At 39.8% G+C, this 17,422-nt stretch overlaps 1 protein-coding gene across 3 annotated transcripts in view; it reads right to left on the bottom strand.

The window, feature by feature from the left end:
- me3 (malic enzyme 3) overlaps window positions 1-17,422 on the bottom strand; it is a 175,166-nt gene that overhangs the window by 65,988 nt on the left and 91,756 nt on the right. For 2 of the 3 annotated variants that reach the window (XM_062977085.1, XM_008108123.3), the window contains 2 exons: window positions 15,767-15,900; window positions 14,710-14,859 (listed from right to left, as the gene is read on the bottom strand). In XM_062977085.1, the coding sequence (XP_062833155.1) occupies window positions 14,710-14,859; window positions 15,767-15,900 (284 nt within the window). Of the gene's footprint in view, window positions 1-14,709; window positions 14,860-15,756; window positions 15,901-17,422 lie in introns of all 3 variants that reach the window. The other variant, XM_016992694.2, reaches the window with a different exon arrangement.

Below are 17,422 nucleotides of genomic sequence, written 5' to 3' on the forward strand. Positions count from 1 at the left end.
TATTGCTTTCTACCTTACGAAGTATCATTGTTGTATCTAGTGAGTGATACCTTCTCATGACATGATCAAAGTATGATAGTCTTGCCACATACACAATGGAGGACCTTCTTATAGCAACACCAGAGGCAATCCAAGTGGCCAGCTACTAGTCAAAGGACAATTAGCATAATGCCGAGTTTTTATAACTTTGTTTGTGTTTTTAAATATATTGCAACTGTACCCTCAGTTTTGCTTCTGATACAATAAATAAATAAGTTTAGTCGTCTTGGCTTCTAGGAATAGTTCAGGCTTCATTTGCTTTAGAACTCATTTATTAGTCTGTTTAGAAGTCCACAATATTGGTTAAAAAAATTCTCCAGTACTACTGTGAGATAAAACAGGTTAAGGTTTATATTCATGGAGTTACAAATATAAGGATTTGGGGGTATTTTTAAGAAGTCTGTAGTCTTATACTACTCACAAATTATGCAGATTTCTTCTTTCTCCAATTAAAATGATGCATGATTCAATGATGCTCAGAAATACATGAAAAATAACCTTGGCGAAAGTATTTACGCATCATTTCCAGAAATGAACCCAAAACCTCATGTGAAAATGAGGCAGGGGTCTCTGGGGGGCTAATTGAAACATAATTCATTATGTCTGCATATATGCTTTTTTCTTGCAATCACTGTGGCAACTGCATTAAGCCCCGAAATCTGCAAACCAAACACTGGGAATTGTTTAGCTCTTTAGGGAAGCTTTTAAGCTAACAAGCACCACATCCAACAAGAGAGGGTAATAATGCAGAGCCTTGTTTGAGCCTGCACTTAAAAGTCTCCTAACCCAGGGTGTAATTAGCCATCCGATGGCTTGAAATAACACTAGTGACTAATCACTACATTTAAGAGATGTGTTTATTGCATGTACAGGTAATCATTACAAAGTTTTTTTTAAAAAAAAAATCACAATAACAGTTTTTCTTTTTAATTTCTGAAAGTGCTATTTATCAGGAGGAAGAGGAGGAGGAGGGAGGTAGGGATCAAAGCCAAGTGTGTTTGCATGAAATGCTAGCAATTTTGCAATGGGATTAGATTTATCTTGAAATAGTTCTTAAGCAGGAAGAAGACAAAGTGCCTTTCCTTGCCAAGAAACATTCTGGAGCTATCAGCACGTATTTTGAAACAGGCCTCAGAACGAGATACCATTTATAAGAAACCCGTAGGAAACTTTGGTGTTACAATACAGACTAACAGGAGACAAAAGAAGCAAATTTTGAGGACCAATATGCAAAGGGATCTTACAACACCATAGAGGCTGAGAACAAAGCTAGAAGTAGACTAAGCTTGCATCTACACTGTAGAATTAATGCAGGTTGATTCCTCTTTAATCTCCCATGGCTCCATGTTATAGAATCAACACAGTTATAACTTTGCAAAGTCTTTAGTCTTTTCTGCCAAAGATTCCTAATGCCTAACCAAACTATAAGTCCCATAGGGTTGCTGTGTGTTTTCTGGGCTGTATGTTCCAGAAGCATTCTCTCCTGACGTTTTCACCCATATCTATGGCAGGCATCCTCAGAGGTTGTGAGGTCAGTTGGAAACTAGGCAAGTGGGGTTTATATATCTGTGGAAGGTCCAGGGTGGGAGAAAGAGCTCTTCTCTGTTGGGGGCAAGTGTGCATGTTGCAATTAATCACCTTGATTAGCACTGGAAAGCCTTGCAGCTTCAAAGCTGGGATGCTTCCTGCCTGGGGGAATCCTTTGTTGGGAGGTGATTAGCTGGCCCTGCTCGTTTTTTGACTGGAATTTCTCTGTTTTTTATTCACTGTCCTGATTTTTTTAGAGTTTTTTAAAATACTGGTTGCCAGATTTTGTTCATTCTGATGCTTTCCTCCTTTCTGTTGAAGTTGTCCACCTGCTTGTGGATTTCAATGGCTTCTCTGTGTAGTCTGACATGGTAGTTGTTAAGAGTGGTCCAGCATTTCTGTGTTCTCAAATAATATGCTCTAAAATCATGGCCATACAGCCCGGAAAACTCACAGAAACCCAGTGATTCCGGTTATGAAAGACTTCACCAACACATATAATTCCCATAGTTCCACAGCATCGAACCATGGCAATAAAAGTGGTACCAAACTGCATTAACTTAAAGTGTAGATATATTTTAGGTTTACTTTCTTAGGTGAATGGTGTAAAATGCCTTCATAGGGAGACTATGTTTGTGAATAGCCATATAAATGCAAAAATTGTGGATGTGGTGATGAGGCGAGAAGTTCAGTTTCAACAATGGTTGTTAGGGAACATAGACATATTGTCTGAATCCGATGGCAGACAACTATATGAATTGGTGGAAGGAGTTGGAAATGTAGTGTGATGCTGGCTGGGAACCAGAAAGATGTGCTAAACTGGCCAAGGAAGACTTCATGAGGCCAGGGTGTAGTGAGCCAGGAAACCATTGTCTCTGCTCATATCACTGTCGATGGACTGGAGTTTGTAGACATACAGGCAGTCCCCAAGTTAGACAAGATAGGTTCTGTAGGATTGTTCTTAAGTTGAATGTGTATGTAAGTCAGAATAGGTGTATTTTAAAGTGTAGCCCCAATCAAAAATATACATATATTTAATTTTGGGTAGCATAGGGAAGGATTAACATCCCGTGGTATTTGTTTTGCTGTCTGTGCTCCTGTTCAGAAGATTACACCTCCATTTCCTTCCCTGTGATAATTGGATTTTGAAAAAATTGGTTTGTTGTGGAAACAAGGTGGTAAAGCAGCAGTGGAGACCCCCTTTCGCTATGATAACTCTTCCAGGAGTGAATTTCCCTTTCCTGGGGGTAAATTTCTCTCACTTCCTATTGTCTCACCACTGTTTTTAACTATGAGTCATCTGTAAATTGGATATTTGTAACTCGAGGACTGCCTATATTCCACTTTTGCTATTACTCTTTCCCTCCTTTATTGATTTTATGTTTAATAATAATAATAATAATAATAATAATAATAATAATAATAATAATAATAATAATAATTGTTTGGCCATTAGGATATTTATGCCCTCACTTTCAATGATTTTTTCCTTCTTCAATGCCACTGTCGAACATTTGTCCAAGCCAAACTCCATGCTGATATCAGTGCTAAAAATTCGGACAGTGTTAGTCAGAGACTGGATTTCAGTTTCCGTTTTTCCATACAGCTTCAGGTCATCCATGTACATCAGATGCGAAATATTGTGAGAATTCTTAGATGTTTGATAGCCGAGATTTGTTTTTTGTAAGATTGTTGACAGAGGGATCATGGCAATAATGAAAAGCACAGGGGACAATGAGTCTCCCTGGAAAATTCCTCTCCTGATGTTGACAAGTCCATAGCTTTCATTTCCAACAAACAGTTCAGTTTTCCAGTGCTCCATCATGTTTTCAATGAAGGTGCCAACATTTTTACTAATCCCGATGGCGTCCAGGCACATGATGATCCAGCTGTGTGGGAGTGAGTCAAAGACCTTTTTGTAGTCAATCCACGTCATGTGAAGATTAGCTTTTCGGCTTTTACACCACCTCTGTCACCAGCCAGAGGCCTATAAATATCTGGGCATATTACAGCTGGACAACATCAAGCATGAACATGTGAAGACTGTGGTCAGTAAAGAATACACACAAAGGGTCAGAAAAATTCTCAAAAGCAAGCTCAATGGAGGCAACACCATCAAGGTCATAAACACCTGGGCCATACCTGTCATAAGATATACTGCTGGCATTATAAACTGGACACAGGCGGAACAGGACAATTTGGACAGAAAAACAAGAAAACTCATGACCATTCATCATTCACTGCACCCTCGCAGTGATGTTGACCGGCTATATCTGCCTAGAAGATCAGGGGGCAGAGGACTCTTACAAGTCAAACAAGCAGTCAAAGAAGAAGAACATGCCCTGGCAGAATATGTAAAGCAAAGTAAGGAATCTGCTCTGATTGAAGTCAAAAATCAGAAACTCCTCAAAGCACAGCAGACAAAAAACCAGTACAAGAAAGTTTTGTTGTGCCAGAGCTGACAGCTGGCACAACAAAACATTGCATGGAAAGTTCCTTGACAAAATTGAAGGAAAAGTTGATAAGGAGAAGACCTGGCTATGGCTCACGAATGGGACCCTGAAGAAGGAGACAGAAGGCCTGATCCTTGCAGCCCAGGAGCAAGGCATCAGAATAAATGCAATTTTGAAAAATCAGCTGATGACCCAAAATGCAGACTGTGCAAGGAAACTGACGAAACTATTGATCATATCCTCAGCTGCTGTAAGAAAATCGCACAGTCTTTCTGTTCCATTTATCGATGTTGTAAGCTCTTTTCGTGTGGCGCTGCTGGTTAGTAGCCAGTTGCAATAAATCACTACTGACCGAGAGGTCATGAGTTCGAAGCCAGCCCGGGTCGGAGTGAGCTCCCAACCATTGATAGTCTAGCTTGCTGTTGACCTATGCAGCTCGAAAGACAGTTGCATAGAAAATTTAGGTACTGCTTTACACGGGAAGGCTAATTTAACTAATTTATGACACCATAAAATTTCCAGCATTGTGCGGAAGAATGAGGAAGTACTCCATCAAGAACTCGGTGCCACAAGTGGATGGTGAAGCGGCAGCTCCCCCTGTGGCCGGAATCGAGCCTGATCAGGAGCTGAACTCTGACACAGATGACGCTTATTGTGACTTTTCACCCAGTTCTGAGAACCCTTTGCAGCTCCAAATGCCTGGAGAAATCAGCCAGGAAGAGCCGTTAATTGGAAGGGAGTCTCCTACTCTTCTTCCCTTGTCTGTGCCAGATGTTCTCAGCTCGCCTGAGAATGCGGATTTTAATCGAAGAGAATTTCTGAATCGTGAGAGAAGTGCAAAACAAGGCCTTTGTAGAAGTCAACGTCTGGCGTCCCGAGGGGATAATGGTTAGAGTTTCCATAGGAACTTTTGGGGAATATTGCTCTCCCTACTTGGGATTCAGTTTAGGATCCATAAAAGTGTTTTGCTCAGTGGCTTCTTTGCGGTGTCAACTTTACTCTTCCTTGAGGGAGTTTTTCCCGACTCTAGCTCCTGTTTGTTTCCAAGCCGAGTTTCCAGTTCCGTCGGGCTGTGCCTGCCGTGACTCTCGAGTAGATCCGGATTTCAACCTAGTTCCTGCCTTGTTCCTGATCCAAGCTTTGCCTCAGCTTCATCTATGTTCCTGCCTGTTTGCTAGGAAATATTCAGTGGATTTGAACTTTGCTATTTCCAGCCATGTTTCCTTGTTTTAACTCAAGAACATTGTAACTGCTTTGGAGAGATCTTTTGTCTCTGGACTTTGGATTATAATATTGGACCTTTTCTTTCACCTTATTGGACTAATCATTGACTTTTCAAAAAGAACTATTTCCTCCTCAAACTTTATAACTATTTTCATCTGGATTTATATTTGCTTTAATAAAGATATTATATGTTATTTATTTATTTATTTATTTATTTATTTATTTATTTATTTATTTATTTATTTATTTATTTACAGTATTTATATTCCACCCTTCTCACCCCGAAGGGGACTCAGGGCGGATCACATTATATACATATAGGGCAAACATTCAATGCCCATATACACATCAAACAGAGACCGAGACAGACAGACGCAGAGGCAATTTAACCTTCTCTTGAGGGGATGTTCGATTCTGGACACAGGGGGGAGCAGCTGATTCATCATCCACTCTGATGGCACTTCCTCATTCCAAGTCGTAAATTAGTTAAACTTGCCTCCCCACTTTTATAAGTGGTATCTTATTTTCTACTTGATAGATGCAACTATCTTTCAGGTTGCTAGGTCAGCAACGAGCAGAGGCTATTTTTTTATTTTTAATTGACGGGTGCTCACTCCGCCATGGGCTGGTCTCGAACTCATGACCTCATGGTCAGAGTGATTTATTGCAGCTGCTCAACAGTCTGCGCCACAGCCCGGCTGGTTTTCTCCTGTCTGGTTTTCAAGTGCTCACGCTGCCTTGGGGTGTAACAATATGCTTGAGAGCATAAGAATGTTTTAAGTAGCTTTTTAAAAATGAGTAATGAGGGGAGGGCACTTTGATCTCCTCAGGGAGGACATTCCAAAGATGGGGGACGTCCATTGAAAAGGCCCCATCTCTCATTCCCACCAGCCAAGCTTGAGACGGGGGTGGGACCGAGAGCAGGGCCTCCTTGGATGATCGAAGAACCCCGACAGGTTTATACAATGAGATGTGGTTTTCTAGATAGCCTGGGTCCAAACTGTTTAGGGCTTTGTAGTTAATAACCAGCACTTTCTATTTAGCCCAGAAGCAGACCGGTACCAGTGGAGCTGCCATACTATGGGAGTTGTCCGACCCTTGAACGGTGCTCCAGTTAGCAGTCTGGCTGCCGATCTCTGGACCAGTTGAAGCTTCTGAACTATCTTGAAAGGCAGCCTCACATAGAGAGTGTTGCAGTAGTCCAAGCAATATGAGACTAAGGTGTGGGCTACCATGGCCAAATCTGGTGTCTCAAGGTACGGGCACAGCTGGCGCACAAGTTTTAATTATGTAAAGGCACTCCGGGCCACCTCCAACACCTAGGGGTTCCAGGATCAACTATGAGTAAAGGATCACCCTCAAGTAGCGGACCTGGGTCTTCAGGGGAAATGTGACTTCATCCAACACAGGCTGTAATCCCATACCCTGATCCGCCTTCCAACTGACCAGGAGTACCTCTGTCTTGTCTGGATTTAGTTTCAACTTATTAGCCCTCATCCAGTCCATGTTCAAGGACAGTTGTTCCAAGATGGAATCCCCAGGAAGGCTAAGGTCTTCTGCAATTTGTTTTTGCATATTCCATCTCTAATGTCTCATCTATCATGCATGCTGTTTTCAAGAACAAGAACAAGTAGGAAAATGTAAAACTACAACTAACGAAGCCTCTTCATTGGTGAAAAATTCTCTATGAACTGAATATTTTAAAGGATTTTTTATAAAAAGACTGATGAGACACAAGGATCCATTTTTAAAAGATATTTGCTGTGGTTTTAGGTTTAGGTGGGAAAGGAGCCAAAATTCCTTTCTCCTTTTTCTTTCATTTCCCCTCATAAAATGGCTTCCCTTGTTTAGCTACATCTGCTTTCTGTATACTTCCAGCCACTGAAATGCTTATTTCTTTCACTCTAAAAAAAATTAGGAGCTTCTTGCCAAAGTCTACCCCCTCCACACCAAGTCACATTATTCAACTTGCACAAATATTTATTCTTAGTGAGCTGGTGAAACAGATAGCGCTGCCATGGGGTTACACTCCCAAAGTAGCAGCACATTTGGCTTTCTGGCTTTGTTTCCATTCTATTGCTTTTCCATGTTTTATGTAAACCTAAACTTCAGAAGAACTAGTTATAAGAAATTAGTAGACATTGTAGAAGTTACTTTTAGGGATGCAACTCCCAGAATGATCCAGTCAGAAGAGTCATGGGGGATGCTGGAAATTGAACCATCATGACTTGAGACTGATTCCTTTTATAATGGAGTGATGCTTTACTTAAACCCAGGAAAACATCACAGAATCATAGAGTTGGAAGAGACCTCATGGGCCATCCAGTAACCCCCAGCCAAGCAGGAAAATCACATTCAAAGCACCCCCAACAGATGGCCATACAGTACAAAGAAGGAGCCTCCACCACACTCCGAGGCAGAGAGTTCCAGTGCTGAACAGCTCTCTCTCACAGTTAGGAAGTTCTTCCTAATGTTCAGGTGAAATCTCCTTTCCTGAAGTTTGAAGCCACTGTTCCACTTCCTAGTCTCCAGGGTAGCAGAAAACAAGCTTGCTCCCTTCTCCCTGTGACCTCTCCTCATATATTTATACACGGCTATCATGTCTCCTCTCAGCCTTCTCTTCTGCAGGCTAAACATGCCCAGCTCTTTCAGCCGCTCCTCATAGGGCTTGTTCTCCAGATGCTTAATCATTTGAGTCGCCCTCCTCTGGACACCTTCCAGCTTGTCAACATCTCCCTTCAATTGCAGTGCCCAGAACTGGACACAGTGTGATTCCAGATGTGGTCTGACCAAGGCAGAATAGAGGGGTAGCATGACTTCCCTGGATCTAGACACTATACTCCTATTTATGCTGGCCAAAATCAACACGTTGTTGGCTTATGCTTAACTTGTTGTCCACAAGGACTCCAAGATCTTTTTCACACGTACTGCTGTTGAGCCAGGTATCCCCCTTTCTGTATCTTTGCATTTCATGCTTTCTGGCTAAGTGGAATATCTTGCATTTGTCCCTGTTGAAGTTCATTTTGTTAGTTTCGGCTAATCATCTATCTAATCTGTTAGGATCGTTTTGAATTCTGCTCCTGTCTTTTGGAGTGTTAGCTATCCCTCCCAATTTGGTGTTTTCTGCAAACTTGATCATGCCCTCTAACCCTTCATTTAAGTCATTAATAAGGATGTTGAACAGAACCGGGCCCGGGACAGAACCCTGCTTATGGCACTCCACTTGTCACTTCTTTTCAGGATGAAGAGGAAGCATTGGGGAGAATCACCTGTTGGGTTCATTCGCTTAACCAATTACAAATCCACCTAACTGTAGTTTAGCCCACATTTGACTAGTTTGTTTGCCCAAAGGTCATGGAGGACTTTGTTGAAGGCCTTGCTGAAATCCATATGCTCTACATATACGGCATTCCCTGCATCTACCCAGCTTGTAACTCTATCGAAAAAAGAAATCAGATCTAGTCATTTCATTAAATCATCGTATAACTTAGTAAAATTAGGATCATCCATGCTATAGTATTTTCAATTTTTGAAGCCTGGATGGTGGAATACCTCTTATAGAAAGAGAATCAACTAATTTAAAATGTTATGCTTGAGTTCAATGCCTACTATCGAATTACAAAACCACAAATCAGTGGATGCTACCAAGCTTCAATTCACATGAGATGTTGCTGTATTTGGACATACCATGACTCTTTGAAGAACATTGATAAAGTGAGGCTTTAGAAGGTTTCTCATTCATAAGGTTGCCAAGAGTCAAAGTTGACTTTATCAACAACATCAACATCAACAACAAATATATAAGATCCTCCATTTAGGCACGAAACATATCATATGGGTAACTCGTGGTTGGAGGCCAGGACATTAGAAAATGTTTTGGGATCTTAGTACATCACATGCTAAACATGACTGAACACTGTAACACAGTGGTAAACAGCTAATGCAATTCAAGGCTACATCAATAGAAGTATAGTGTCTCAATAAAAGGAAAGAATGTATGTTCCTTCAAGCCAATTCTGATTTATGGCAAAAGTCCTATCATAGGGTTATCTTGGCCATGAATTGCCCATGACCAGCCAGTAAGACTCTCAGATTCGACTCAATAAATACCGTATATGCTCGAGTATAAGCCGACCCGAATATAATCCGAGGCACCTAATTTTACCACAAAAAACCTGGGAAAAAGTTGACTCCAGTATAAGCCGAGGGTGGTAAATTTCAGAAATAAAAATAGATACCAATAAAATTACATTAATAGGCATCAGTAGGTTAAATGTTTTTGAATATTTACATAAAGCTCAAATTTAAAATAAGACTGTCCAACTCTGATCAAATCATTATTCTCATCTTCTTCAATGTCAATGTGCTTAATATGTATCCTTTTAATAATAATAGAGTAAAATAATACATGTAATAATAATAATAATAATAATAATAATAAAATACAGGAAAATAATACAAGTAATAATAAATAGATTAAAATAATAAATGCAATAATAATAATACAGTAGAGTCTCACTTATCCAAGCCTCACTTATCCAAGCCTCTGGATTATCCAAGCTATTTTTGTAGTAAATGTTTTCAATATATCGTGATATTTTGGTGCTAAATTCGTAAATACAGTAATTACAACATAACATTACTGCGTATTGAACTGCTTTTTCTGTCAAATTTGTTGTATAACATGATGTTTTGGTGCTTAATTTGTAAAATCATAACCTAATTTGATGTTTAATAGGCTTTTCCTTAATGCCTCATTATTATCCCGTTTAGCTTGGATAAGTGAGACTCTACTGTATCAGGGAAATAATAAATGTCTTAATAATAATAAAAAATAGAATAAAATAAATGTAATAGTAACAACAATAATAGAGAAAAATAAGAAAATGTAATAATACCAATAATAATAGAGAAAAATAATAAATGTATCATATATTCTCGAGTATAAGCTGACCCAAATATAAGCCAACCAGGACCCTCACCCGAGTATAAGCCGAGGGGGGCTTTTTCAGTCTTAAAAAAGGGCTGAAAAACTAGGCTTATACTCGAGTATATACAGTAATAGGATTTCATATTCTGCTATGGTCAGACCTCACCTACAGTACTATGTATAGTTTTGGAAAGCCCATTAAAAAAGAATATTCTATTGACAAGCTGGAACATGACAAGAAGAATGAAACCAAGATGTTAAAGAGTTCTAGAAGTCAAGGCTTATGAAAAATTGTTCAGCTGGACATGTTTAGCCTGCAAAAGAAATGTCTGAGAAGCAATATGATAGCAATTTTTCAAATATCTGAAAGGATGTCCTACAAAAGATGGAGCAAGCTTGTTTCCTGATGTCTTCCATAGTTGGACCCAAATCAATGTGTACACGTGACAAAGAAAGAAGATTTCAACTAAGTTTTGGAAAGAACTCCATCACAATAGTAATAGCTCAACTATTACATCACAATAGTAATAGCTCAATGCTGGATTCTCCTTGTTGAAGCCTTCTGAAGAGAGATTTGATGATCAGCTATCAGGTATCCTTTCATAATGGACTATATCAGCAGGGGGTAACATTTGTGAGCTCTGCCGCTTTTCTACAATTCCATGGTTCCAAAATGCATGAAATGATATCCTTTAATGAACTGCAGACACACTCAAAACACACATGGTTTTGTTTTCTACTCTAACTGAACTTCCTTAGAACTATTTTGAAAATATTTGGTGTCAATTACAGTACAACAGACAAACAAAACCAATAAAAAGGAAAATTCGATGAGGAAAGGAAGAAAAATACAGCAAACAAACACAGGGTATTTGGGTTGCTGTGAGTTTTCTGGGCTGCATGGCCATGTTCCAGAAGCATTCTCTCCTGACAATTCACCCACAGCTATGGCAGGCATCCTCAGAGGTTGTGAGGTCTGTTGGAAACTAGGCAAGTGGGTTTATATATCTGTGGAAGGTCAGTGTGGGAGAAAGAGCTCTTGTCTGAGGCAAGTTTGAATGTTGCAATTGGCCACCCTGATCAGCACTGAATGGTCTTGCAGTTTCAAAGCCTGATTGCTTCCTGCTTGGGGGACTCCTTTGTTGGCCATGAGGGTAAAGACAAAGATCCACTCAGCGGAAAAGTGTTCTTACAATACATCAAGGGAACCACTGACCGCATAGGAAAGCTGATGAAGAAACACAACCTACAAACTAGCTACAGACTCACTAAGAAAATCCAACAAATGCTACGTTCAGCGAAAGACAAGAGGGATCCTCTCTCCTCTGCAGGAGTCTACCATATACCATGCAGCTGTGGACAAGTCTATATAAGGACCACCAAATGCAGCACTGCCCAAACAGGAATCAAGGAGATGAAAGGCACTGCAGAATAACTCAACCAGAAAAGTTAGCCATAGCAGAGCACTTGATGAACCAACCTGGACACAGCATATTATTTGAGAACACAGAAATGCTGGACCACTCTGACAACCACTACGTCAGACCACACAGAGAAGCCATTGATATCCACAAATATGTGGACAATTTCAACAGAAAGGAGGAAACCATGAAAATGAACAAAATCTGGATACCAGTATTAAAAAAACTCTAAAATCAGGACAGTAAATAAAGAGTAACATAAAAAAAGGGAAATTTCAGACAGGGCCAACTAACACTTCCTAGCAAAGGATTCCCCCAGACTGAAAGCAGCCAGATTTTGAAGCTGCAAGGCTATTCAATGCTAATCAAGGTGGCCAATTGCAACATTCACACTTGCCTCAAACAAATAAGAGTTCTTTCTCCCACCCTGGACCTTCCACAGATATACAGTAGAGTCTCGCTTATCCAAAATAAACGGGCCAACAGATGGTTGGATAAGTGAAAATGTTGGATAATAAGGAGGGATTAAGGAAAAGCCTATTAAACATCAAATTATGTTATGATTTTACAAATTAAGCAAGAAAACATTGTTTTACAACAAACTGACAGAAAAAGCAGTTCAGTACATGGTAATGTTATGTAGTAATTACTGTATTTACGAATTTAGCACCAAAACATCGCAATGTATTGAAAACATTGACTAGAAGAATATTGCCTACTAAAAGGCAGACTGCATTGGATAATACAGAATGTTGGATAAGCAAAGGCTGGATAAGTGAGACTCTACTGTATAAACCTCCCTTGCCTAGTTTCCAACAGATCTCGCAACCTCTGAGGGTGCCTGTCATAGATGTGGGTGAAACATCAGGAGAGAATGCTTCTGGAACATGGCCATGCAGCCTGGAAAACACACAGCAATCCAGTGATCACATCCACACATGGATTATTTGATTCATTTTGCATATAATCAGGTGTAAGGACATGATGGAGTCACTTCTTGGAAGGAAGACTATTTGGATTACAATAAAACATACAGAGCAGAATCAAAGATGAACAAAGAATGTGCCATTTGCAACTCTGCATTTGACATAGGTTGGTTATCCCTGAATATTGTAACACTGGAGGAATGGGAACTTTTAAAAATTTGGTTATCTTTTGTGTTTTTGAGTTATCTAAGGATGAAAAAAGCAAAAGGTATTTAAAGGCTTAGGAATAATAGTCTCCCCAGTTGATTACTATTATTATTCTGCACTTCAAGTTCAACTGAGCTTTGAGGAAAGAATAAATAATGTGCTTGGTCTGGTGATGGTGGTGGACTCACGTCTTACTCGGAACCAGATGACGTAAGGGAGAAAAAGCAGACACAATAAAACACAGTGGGAGTAATCTCCTCCATAGAACTGTGAGCAAAATTGCTATTGTTATGAACCATGAGTACAACAAACAAAAAGAACAATCTAATAGCAAGCTTTTTTGCAGTAATGACACTTGGGTATTTTTGCAATGCACCAGTACTTAGACCATTCGGCTAGCTGAGCACTCAAGTTACATGTACCAGCTAAAAGTTTATCATTATCTCAGATATGAAGATTGTACATTCAAAATCACACACTTAGATGCATTTCCAAGTTTATAAATAACTATTCACAGAATCTACCTGTAAGATTTGAAATGGGCTAGAAAAAGAAAAGTTTTGATAACCCTTTCCTTCTGCTTTCCTTTGCGTCTTTTCTCAATCACTCCCCTTTTTTCAGGTTAACAACTTTTCTGAACTTTGCCAGGCTGTAATCTATAGGATGCAATCTGTCTTCTGTTGAGTCAAACACTCGCTTGGGGTAATCCGCATGCAGGTGGAAAGTAGATAATGGACAGACCAGGACCAGAAGTATGGAATTTAGCATTTTTCCCCTTTTCTATCTCTGAGCCACCTTCCTTCTCCTGTCCCCCTTCCTGCTTCCTGAGCTGCTGCAGAAAGGGGAGAACATCTTTGGAAATATCCTACTCAACTGGATACGAAGAGTTTTTCAACTTTGGTTGAAGTATGAAAGGTGACGCCTCCAATATCCTGGAGATGGCAGATCCGCTCTAGTTTTTCTATCCAAGAGCAATTCAAGGTGCTGAGGCCATTTTAAGTGTGAGCATCAGCACCTTGGATAGCTCATTTGAAGTTTGGATTAAAACTTGGAGTAGATTCATTGCCTTCCTGGTGTTGGAGCCACCAGCCTCCATTGGGATAAAGGATGCATGAAAATAGGCCAAGGACTGCAAACAAGTCTTAGAACCACCTGTTAACTATACTATTGTAATCTATAGACAGACACTTCCAGAATGTTTTTGATGCTGGAACTATTATTCTAAAAATGCAGGTTGGCATTTTGTTAGGTGTTTATACCTTCGTAAACCATCTTATGTTCCCATAAAGGAGAATTGTGATGTTGTGCAAAACTTCTATACACAGAAGAAGAACAGAGTATGTCTATGGGATCATTGTGCAAACAGCAACCACATTATGGCTGCTGCACTTTAGTCCTTATGCACAACCTGTCCTCATGCACATCAGCACACATTACACATTTGGGACACACTGCACATCAAGACATATTGCAAAGTGCTCCACTGTGGATTTCACTAGCATCACGGGAATTATATAGTTCTGCTTTTGGAAAATTATGCATCATAATCTCATGATGCAAGATCTTGTCCATAGTTTTTCCTAGAACAAGAACTGTAAAGACTATGGAACAAACAGAGCCAATGAAAGAGGGTTATGTGAGGATTCTTACTGGCATTTTGCGGTTAAATTTAAGCGGATTTTACTGCACTCTGCTTGAACAAAACTATTTTTGTTTTGCTGCTGCTTGGGAGGGGGCAGGGAGCACAAAATTCTCCCCAGCTTGTCATTAAATGAAAACAAACACCCACCCCAGGCTTCTTGATAGTTGTATCATTTGATCAGGGATCACTTTTGTCCTTCCCCTTCGAAGACCACCCACAGATAGATGTGTAGCAATTTACAAAATGAACATTCATCTCCAATTAAAGGGTCAGTAATCAAGAGTGGGGAGGAAGGAGAATGACTAGGGGAAGAAGGATAAAAATAGTTCCAGCAACTCACCGAGGCCTTCGGAAAGTAAGGCCATACTGCTGACAAGCCAAGCCGACAGTAGGAGTGTATACAATTGGCATGAACCTCTCAATGTCTGATGTGAGAACTCGGTAGAATAGCTTCTCATTCCGGTCTTGCAGTGTCATCAGGATGATATATCTGGGGAAAGGTAGGGGAAAAGGTGAGGGAATATGACAGCATCCACTGATGCCTTGAGTTGACAATTCTGCAGGTTCTCTACATTGTTTGAAAAAGCTTTGGCCACCTCAATTTATGGTTCCCAACATTCTCATTGAGGATATTGAGTGTTAATGAAGATTATGTTTGATTGAGGGAAGTATTAGTACTATTCTATCCTGCTTATGTCACATTTCACTTGGAATATTGACAAGTTGGACTGTGTCCACAGGAGGGCTATCAAAATGGTAGAAGATCTGGATACCATGAACTCCTACAGTATGAGGAATTGGTTAGGGAGTTGGGTATGTTTAACCTGGAGAAGAAGGGGTTGAGAGGGGACTTGGCAGCTATATTTAAATATTTGAAATAATATCATATTGAAGATGGAGCAAGCTGGTTTTCTGCTGCTCCAAAACCTAGGGCATGGAGCAATGGATTCAAATGGTAGAAAAAGAGATTCCACTGAAACATTAGGAAGAACAGTGGAATTAGCTAATTAGGGGTGTGTTGTCTCTTTTTTTGGGGATTTGTCAACAATGGCTAGATGGCCATTTATCAGGAGTGCTTTGATTGTGTATATCTGCGTGGCAGAATGGTGTTGGACTTATATCACAAAAGCATACATCTGGGCTGGGAGTAAGTATAAGGAATAAGTGGCTAAACTAGAAATTGTTGAACCCTGTGTCGATGTCTCCTCTCACTTCCATCCATATCTATTATGATATGATGACGACATTAACATATTGTAAGTTCTGCACATTTCTCTATTACCACAAGCAACATAAGGTGCAGACAACAAAGTCAAGCAGAAGCAGGCAGTTTATCCTGAATTACTCTAGTAGCAGGTTTACATTTTAGAAAAAACACCTGGCTCACATCTGCTTACTTGTCCAGATCACTGGATTTGGTCTCGTAGCTTTTCAGGACACGGAAGACTTGAACATCTTGGCTCAAGAAGCAAGGAGGAAGCAAGCCGTGAATTCCCAGCTGGAGCCTCTCTTCAAGGGTAAAGGCCATTCCCTGGGAAGGAAGAGAGGATGTGTGGGACTGGTAGAAGAGATCTGTTGTCTTAGCCAAAAGAAGTATAATTAGATTTCCACTTTGGAGGACTCTGAAGGATATCTCCAAAAGATAGTCTCTTGGAAGCAATTCATTATCTTCCCTATTACCCCACATCACATATCCTGCACTATATCTTCACAACAGCTTTAAGTGGGTTAGGTTGAGTGGGTGTCATTATTTTGCATTTGATTATGGGGAAATAGCCAGACACTTCTCTGATCCGCCCTATACATCAACAGCAAATGAATGACCAACGAATGAGCAAATCAGGGAATCCTCAAGGATGTATGGTTATTGAAGAATGGGGGGAAAAATGCCAACCTAAACAACGTATAGAAGTGTAAATTGGAGTTAACCCTTCTTTGTGAGAACAAAAGCAAAAACAACAACAACTACTACTACTATTATTACTCAACCCCCTTATTCACATGGAAGTTGAAAGCCATGAATAATAGCGAACCCTAATGATGTGAACTTGAACAGAAAATGCCATAGATGCCACTGGAAGACATAGACATTTCGTAATTTACCAGCTTGACTCTATGGCAATGATTCCCAAAGTCTAGACCTCCAAGTATTCTGGACTTCTATGCCCAGAAGCCACAGCTGCCTTGGCCAATGAGTGGGGATTCTGGGAGATGAAGTCCCAAACGCCTAGAAACTAGAGTTTGGGAAACACTGCTTTATGGTAGTGTCCAGCTGAAGAATACCACAGAATTGCATGGAAGACTGAGAAATACCTAGAAGAGAAGATATATTTTGTATGATTAGGTAGATAAAACTGCATGTATCAGTCTTGCGGGTACAGAGATCATAGTGTACTATGATTTCTTATATATTTCTCATTATGGATTGAGATGGGTAACTATAGCAAATTGTAAATACAAGAACAAATTGGATATGCAAACACCAGTTGGAAAACAATAACATCAGCACATGATGTCAATATATACTAAAACCAATCTATTTATACCTTACTTTAAAAATCATCTGGATGGGATGCTGGCCTACAATTTCCACAATTTACTACTATTATGAGCTTGAACTGTGGAGGCTTAATGGAAGAGTACTAACTTCTCAAGAAAATAATGGATTTCGAAGACTGCTGAAATGACAGAAATTGACAAACTGTCCAGGAAGCGTTTTATCATATATAAAAAAGAAAGAATTACAAAACCCAGTGGGATTTAAAGACTGCTTATAGATACGTGTGTGTGTGTGTGTGTGTGTGATTTTCTCAGCAGAAGTTCAAATGATAGTCAAGCAGTAGTGAGAAGTTTACTGTAGAGTTAAACAGATGCCTTTGTGGTAAGGGAAGTCAATTTTGATATTATTTAGCTGTTTGGAGGAGATTGGGGTGAAAAGATAAAACAGTGATTTTCAGATATGAGTTCGTGTACAGTATTTGTTCTCTTCTTTTCCTTTTCCTTTTTTATTATTGTAGAATATATATACATTTTAAATAGTGTTGCAAATCATT

Source organism: Anolis carolinensis, chromosome 3 (assembly GCF_035594765.1).
Source record: "Anolis carolinensis isolate JA03-04 chromosome 3, rAnoCar3.1.pri, whole genome shotgun sequence".
In the NCBI taxonomy this organism is placed as follows: Eukaryota; Metazoa; Chordata; class Lepidosauria; order Squamata; family Dactyloidae; genus Anolis; species Anolis carolinensis.